At 47.1% G+C, this 7,465-nt stretch overlaps 1 protein-coding gene across 1 annotated transcript; it reads left to right on the top strand.

The window, feature by feature from the left end:
- The first annotated feature begins 860 nt into the window (after positions 1-860).
- Positions 861-4,382, top strand: LOC308312295 (E3 SUMO-protein ligase ZBED1-like). The gene is made up of 4 exons (XM_080794660.1): positions 861-2,103; positions 2,406-2,913; positions 3,264-3,450; positions 3,611-4,382. The coding sequence occupies exons 1-4, from the start codon at positions 1,494-1,496 to the stop codon at positions 4,085-4,087; spliced, it is 1,782 nt and encodes a 593-aa protein (XP_080650786.1). The 5' UTR covers positions 861-1,493; the 3' UTR covers positions 4,088-4,382.
- The last annotated feature ends 3,083 nt before the right edge of the window (positions 4,383-7,465 follow it).

The raw sequence follows: 7,465 nt of genomic DNA, 5'->3' as shown, positions 1-7,465 counted from the left end.
GGGTAACTGGACTAAGCTCAAGAACTTGTTTACAGCCAGGCCCTGCTCATAGAACATTTCATGGTAGGAGTTCAATGCCTTGCTCAAAGGGCACTTCAGCGGTGGTAATTTTAACGTGCCGGTCCGGGGATACGAACTATAGCGAGTATACAGCGACCTTCCGATATCAAGACCGCTCCGCAAACCGTTCGGCCATGCAGCGCTGCCCAATGGGTGTGGTACTATGGCAGGGGTCAGAGGTCAGGGGTCAGGGGAGCCCACTCTGTTTTGACTGTAGAGCTACTTTCAAAATGACCAGCTGGACAATATTATGCCACGTAAGTGTACCTATACGTAAGTGGGCGTTGGAATTGCAGAGCTGCATGCCGTATTAGACAAAATGCACTTTGAATGGGAGATCGAGGCGGAGAAATGGAATAGGTATAAGGATTTATTTTGTATTTAATTTGTAATGATAATTATACAGTATACAGACAGCAACTCTCTTGAAAACACAACTCTTGCATTGTGTGTTTGAGCTGACAGGCCCTTAATTCTGATGTCAGTCAATCAATCAAAGTCACCTGGATTCAAGTGGCAGGTGGCAACATTTGTTTTTTATTATAATTTACATTACATAATTATTCTTTATTACTATTGTTATTTAGAGGTCATGTGATCTAGTGGTATATATACGGTATATGGTTCCAGGTCTGCAGGTATAGAATAATATTAATTGTGTCAGGTATTTCTCTTTGACCTACTTTGTGTATAAATACGGTATGTTGGCCTAGTTAGTGTTTCTACCTGTCCCTGTTTGGATGCTATTTGGGCCACGCTCAGCGCAGCGACACGGACACTGATCAGGTGTGTGTGTTCAGCACACGCCCGCGTGGGAACCAGTGTCTGTGTGTGTGTCTGTGTGCGTGTGCGTGTGCGTGTGCGTGTGCGTGTGCGTGTGTGTGCGTGTGCGTGTGCATTCCTGTGGATGATCATTGCAGGAGAGAGAAAGAAAGAAAATTAAGAAGATGCACTTTAGCAGCAACTGTACAGAAACATCGTGCGGTCGCGGTCAGATTGGGCGAAGTGGGCGGACGAGGCGAGGCGTGGCGTGTGTGTCGTTTATAAGACGATGACCGATGCAGTCCCATCAGGTCAGATCGTGTATATATATATATATATATATATATATATATTAATGCTGGGCCGTTATCGGCGTTAACTGCTGCGTTAACGCGAGAATATTATCGCGCGTCAAAAAAATTATCGCCGTTAATCTATTCTCAAAGTTGGGTCTGGGAGCTGGGTCTGCATTGACTGCATAAAGCGAGCAAGCTAGGAATTTCACTTTGATAGTTTTACCTGGCCGAATTACTCTGTGGGAGGGAGAAGTCCTAACCTAACAGGGACAAGGTGAAATAAATTACTCTGAGAGCGGGGCGGTAACAAATCCTAACCTAACAGGACACGGGTGAAATTAATGAACAGTGCGGCGTGCCACATCAAACGTCAGCATGCAGGACTCTGTGAATCCGGGTTTGCTTCAGGGGAAATTTCTTTACAAGAAGCTTCCCAATGGAAACCTCGACAAGAACAAGGTGGTTTGCACCCTGTGCAAAGCAGAAATGGCTTATTGTAGGAGTTCTTCAAGTCTGAAGTATCACCTAACGCACAAACATCCCTTTGCGTTGGTTGATGATAGCGAAGCTGCCGGGCCAAGCACTAATATGGCTCCGGGGAAAAGTGTTCGTCAAACTACAATGTTGGAGTGCAATCGTGGCAAGCCCGTCAGCCCAACTCTATCAGCCAAGCTAACTAACCTCCTAGCTCAGTGGATTGCCATCAACTGCCGGCCTATCAGTGTGGTTGAAGATGATGGGCTCGAGCTTCTTCTCCAGGCGGCCACAGGCGACCCATCTTACAAACTACCTGCGAGACGAACTATCACACGGAGAATCCATGACCAGTACGCCGCAGAGAAAGCTGCGAAAGATGAAAAGTTGGCCGGGGCGGCGTGTGTAGCACTGACTGGGGACCATTGGACATCTGTCAAAAACGACAACTACCTTGGCGTTACTGTACACCTCATCGATGTCAGCTGGGAACTTCACTCGTTCGCCTTAGGTACGTTATGTAATTTAAATTAATTTACCACGGTGAAGTTGGTCTCGGGCTGGATACCCAGCCATCCTGGCTGAATATCCAACCTGAAAACAACCCCACCGCGGCATGTAATATCGCTAATTCAGCCTAACATTTACACAGCTTTAGCTAACGTTATCAGGGATCGATTGATTTATTTTACCACCAGCCAACATTATACGTTTGCTAGCTAGCCCCAACAACGCCAGCCTGCTAATTGCAAGTTTCCTATTAATATTTAATAGCTAACTTATTCTGATCTACTTTGTCTCTCCTAACGTCAGGTGTGATTAAAACGGAGGAGCGTCACTTTGCAGAAGCGTGTGCCAGACAGTTTCTCGACGTCGCTAATCAGTGGGGCATAGCTGAAAAAATCACCACCATTGGAACCGACAGCGCTCCCAACATGATTGCAGCAGGGAGAATACTACCATTTGAGCACTTGCCCTGCGTTGCTCATCTTGTACAGAGGGCCGTTGTAATGTCACTTCGGGATGGTGGTTTTGATGGTGTACTTGCCAAGTGTCGAAAAGTGGTCGGACATTTCAAACACAGTCCGGCTAACTCAGACGAGCTGAATGCCCAGCAAGCATCCCTTGAACAAGACCAGGAGTCACTCGTGCAAGACGTTCCAACACGCTGGAATTCAACCCTAGCGATGATCGCACGTTTGAGGCGCAACAGAGACGCTGTGCACGCAACGCTGGCTCAGCAGACCCACAAGCTGGCCCTCCCAACACATGCTGAATATGAGAAGTTGGCAAAGCTGGAGAAACTGCTGGAGCCATGCAAGTAAGTGTGTGTTGTGCTGTGCTCTGTGTGTGTGTGTGTGTGTGTGCGCACTGCTCTGTGTGTGTGCACTGCTCTGTGTGTGTGTGCACTGCTCTGTGTGTGTGTGCACTGCTCTGTGTGTGTGTGTGTGTGTGTGTGCACTGCTCTGTGTGTGTGTGTGTGTGTGCACTGCTGTGTGTGTGTGTGTGTGTGTGTGTGTGTGTGTGTGCACTGCTCTGTGTGTGTGTGTGTGTGTGCACTGCTCTGTGTGTGCACTGCGTGTGTGTGTGTGGCTGGCTGGCTGGCTGGCTGCTGTGACATTGTGGCGTCGTTTTTGGTGTCAATTCACCCCTGTTAATGTGTGTGTGTAGGTACGTCACGGAGCTCCTTGGTGGGGAAAAATATGTCTCCTGCTCTGTCGTTTTACCTGCCCTGTGTCATCTCCTGCGAGCAATGAAGATCTCTGATGATGATCCTGCCTACATTGTGCGTTTCAAGACTGCCTTCATCAAAGACCTCAACCAGCGGAGGGAGAAAACAAACCTGGAATGGCTGAAGGTATGTGACACTGACCAGAAGATAACTGTATTGTCTGACCATTATAGACTGTTAAGCCAGTAGATTGATAAATGGATAGATGAATGAGTCATGAAGAAATATGGAGAATATGAAAGTTAAATTTTCTTCCATCCATCAATCTTTTTTTTTTCATCAAAAGGTGGCCACTGCTCTGGACCCACGCTTCAAAGATCTCAAATGCCTGCCCAAAGCAGAGAGGGAGCCAGTGTGGGGAAAGCTGAGTGACTTGGTGAGGGCAGAAGAACCTGCTCGGCAGCCGCCCAGGGAGGAGAACCCTGAGCCACCTCAAAAGAAGACAGCCCTACTGCTGATGGGATCAGAGTCAGAGTCAGAAGACGAGATACCAGTAGTAGACAATGTTGTAGAGAGGTACAAGGTAGAGCCCAGTGCCAGTTTAGATCAGTGTCCACTGAAGTGGTGGTCAGAGCACACTGCTGTTTATGGTAAGATGGCCCACATTGCCCAGAAGTACTTGGGGACTCCTGCCACAACTGTCCCATGCGAGAGACTGTTCTCTTTAGCAGGCCACATTGTACAGAAAAAGAGATCTAGTTTGTCACCAGACAATGTGAACAAGCTGGTGTGTCTGAGTGACTGGTGGAAGAAGGAGAGGTAGAGGTTGGACTCAAGTCATGTCACAAAGCTACTGACTGTAATACAGTTTAATTAATGTCATATCCCAGAAAAGGGGGTTGTTCTTGCACCCACTGTTTCAAATTGCCTGTATGGTAACATGTTTATGGTTATTCGTGTTTAACTGAATAAACAATGTATAACACACGTACATCGTATTGAACATTATTATATTTTCATTACCAATTATGATAGGGCTCCTGGTCTAATGGGCCACGTGGCCCGTTCAAGGATTTACTTCTGGTCATTATTTAGGTAGCGCACACATATTTTCAATGCCTTCGGCAGAGTTCAAATGAGCCATTTTAATCTAGATTAATCTAGATTAACTCCAGAATTGCAGTGAGATTAATCTAGATTAAAATAATTAATCTATGCCCACCACTAATATATATATATATATATATATATATATATATATGTACGTTCTGTTGTTAATGGAATCTGGGCTCGGACGGAGAGGCCGTGCAGCGATAGATAAACTGGACAGAAGATGCACACTTCAGCTGTTAACATATTCATAAGGCCTGGATGCACATACACGCGTGCGTGCGTGCGTGCGTGCGTGCGTGTCGTGCGTGTCGTGCGTGCTGCGTGCGTGCGTGCGTGCGTGCGTGCGTGCGGTGCGTGCGTGCGTGCGTGTGCGTGCGTGTGTGTGTGTGTGTGCGTGCGTGCGTGCCGTGCGTGCGGTGCGGTTGTTTTATGTGAGGGATTTATTGCAGTGATTTGTTCGGACAGAAGGAAAGGTCGCTGTACTGTGGTGGAGAGAGAGAGGAGAGAGAGAGAGAGAGAGAGAGAGAGAGAGAGAGAGAGAGAGAGAGAGAGAGAGAGAGAGAGGAGAGAGAGAGAGAGAGAGACAGAGAGAGAGACTGAAAGAAAATGAGAGGTAGAGAGAGAGAGCATTGAACATTATAGAGAGAAACAGAGTGAAAAGGGGCGAGCGACGTAGGGTGGGGATCAGACCCGGGTGGGAGATGAGGCCCGTGAGAGAGAGAGAGAGAGATGAGAGAGAGAGAGGAGAGAGAGAGAGAGAGAGAGAGAGAGGAGAGAGAGAGAGAGAGAGAGAGGAGAGAGGAGAGAGAGAGAGAGAGAGAGAGTGAGAGAGAGAGAGAGGAGAGAGAGAGACAAGAGCAAGCGGATTGATGACAGCGTTCCAGGCCAGTGGAGGAAGGGGAAGGGGGGGGGGGTGTGGGTGTTGGGGGGGGTTATTGTTCTGTCACTTCCTCTGTGTCAGCAGGTAGAAGCTCTCATCAGAACATTAAATATGCAACAATGCTGACTGCGGCACCGCGCTGGACCTGTCCACTAGGGGGGGGGGGGGGGGGGCACCGCGCTGGACCCGTCCACTAGGTGGGTGGGGGGGGGGGCCCGTCACCGTGGGGGGCTACGAAACCACACCGCTGGCTATACAGCGCCACGCGCAGCGGCCTGGAGCCACTGGCTGGCTTCATAGCCACTGGATAGTGGATAACTGGCTGGATGGATGGCTGGATAGGTGACGGGCTGGTTTGGTTTGGTTTGGTTTATTTATTTAGCATATAGTACAAAGAATAAACAATAACATAATCAAAGAAACAAAAATACAATGCAAGGAAAGGAAGAAGCCAGAAGGCTTATATGGAATCCTTTCCTGAAGGAAGAGGTCATTGGTTTAAACAGATTAAAAGTTCATAAAGAACAGTACATAAGTCTACAAGTTGGCAAAGGGGGGGGCAGCTGTGCAGTAAAGAAATAAAAACACAGACTGCACAAAAAAACAGAAATAAACAATGAACAACAAACACACAAAAGACACAACGCATCAAGGTAAAACATGTAATCTACTGGATAGTGGATATCTCTGGATATCTGTTCGCTGCAGAGCTTTGTATAAACCAGAGGGGCCCAATAAGGAGGGATTAGCCATAGTTAACACACAGATTGCCTTGGACGGTATATATATATATATATATATATATACATACAGGGACTGTAACAGCTGAAAGCCCTGCTGTATATTTATGGCTAAAGGTCACCGCAGTCTGCATTGACTGTAGGAAGACACTTTGACTGGACAGCATTTTATTCTAGTAGATGTTAGATGATAAGGGGTTTAGAACTTTAGGATAAGGGGTTTAGAGAATAGGGATAAGGGGGTTTAGAAGTTTAGGGATAAGGGGTTTAGTAGTTTAGGGATAAGGGGTTTAGAAGTTTAGGGATAAGGGGGTTTAGAAGTTTAGGGATAAGGGGTTTAGCGGTGATGAAAACGGAGCCTATAGTGTACATACTGTATGTGTGTGTGTGTGTGTGTGTGTGTGTGTGTGTGTGTGTGTGTGTGTGTTGTGCGTGTGTGTGTGTGTGTGTGTGTGTGTGTGTGTGAGCCGTGGAGCCAGCGTGGTGTGACAGTATAAGCTCACATTGTGTTTCATTATAATATATTGTATTAACGCGTCAGACTTTATCGCCTGCCATTTTTTTCTCCTTCTCTTCGTCTTTTTAATCGTGTTTATAATAGTAATAAGTGTGCATCGGGTGCGGCCAATCCGCCCGATATAATGGAGGAGAGGAGTAATGGAAGTGTGTGTGTGTGTGTGTGTGTGTGTGTGTGTGTGGTGTAATAATGTATGTGTGTATAGTTTACCCTGGGACAAGGGACACAGACACAGCCTATTATAACCCCACACGCACGCACGCACACACACACCACACACACACACACACACACACACAGACACACACAGCACACACACGCACACACACACACACACACACACACACACACACACACACACACACACACACACACACACGCACACACACACAAACACGCACACACACACACACACACCCTCTCTCGGACACGCCGCAGACACGAGCGATCAGTGAGTCGCGTAAGAAGAACATATACTGTATTAATAATACTGTATAATAATACTGTATAATATGCTGTATCGACTTCGCCCTGCAGCCTCCGTATTGATCTGGACCTGTACGGGTGTTAGCCGGCGTTGGCAGTGTATATATTCTGCTGTGATGTACACATTTATTACACCCCACCAGGTCATCCATACTGTATGTACTGTACAGTAGCCGTGATAGATCGTTTATATCCCGCTTATACTGTAAATATACCTCCGCGTATATTACGAGTGTAGCTTTTATTTGCAGCGCTGTGGAGTCTTTCTCCCACAGTGAAATGCATATACAGTCCCATAGCTCTAGAGGACACGTCTTGTCCCATAGCTCTAGAGGACACGTATTGTCCCATAGCTCTAGAGGACACGTCTTGTCCCATAGCTCTAGAGGACACGTCTTGTCCCATAGCTCTAGAGGACACGTATTTTCCCATAAACACAGCTCTCTAGCTTGCTGGTTCTCATGA

Source organism: Protomyctophum bolini (genome assembly GCF_963924005.1).
Source record: "Protomyctophum bolini genome assembly, contig: SCAFFOLD_815, whole genome shotgun sequence".
Lineage (NCBI taxonomy): Eukaryota > Metazoa > Chordata > Actinopteri > Myctophiformes > Myctophidae > Protomyctophum > Protomyctophum bolini.
This window is presented reverse-complemented; position numbering and strand designations above follow the sequence as displayed.

What these genes read in the sequence shown, in the direction of transcription:
- LOC308312295 (XM_080794660.1), top strand. Translation starts at nt 1,494, where the DNA reads ATGCAGGACTCTGTGAATCCGGGTTTGCTTCAGGGGAAATTTCTTTAC. An exon ending in ACTTCACTCGTTCGCCTTAG is followed by an intron (nt 2,104 to 2,405) that starts GTACGTTATGTA and finishes TCCTAACGTCAG; the next exon opens with GTGTGATTAAAACGGAGGAG. An exon ending in AAACTGCTGGAGCCATGCAA is followed by an intron (nt 2,914 to 3,263) that starts GTAAGTGTGTGT and finishes GTGTGTGTGTAG; the next exon opens with GTACGTCACGGAGCTCCTTG.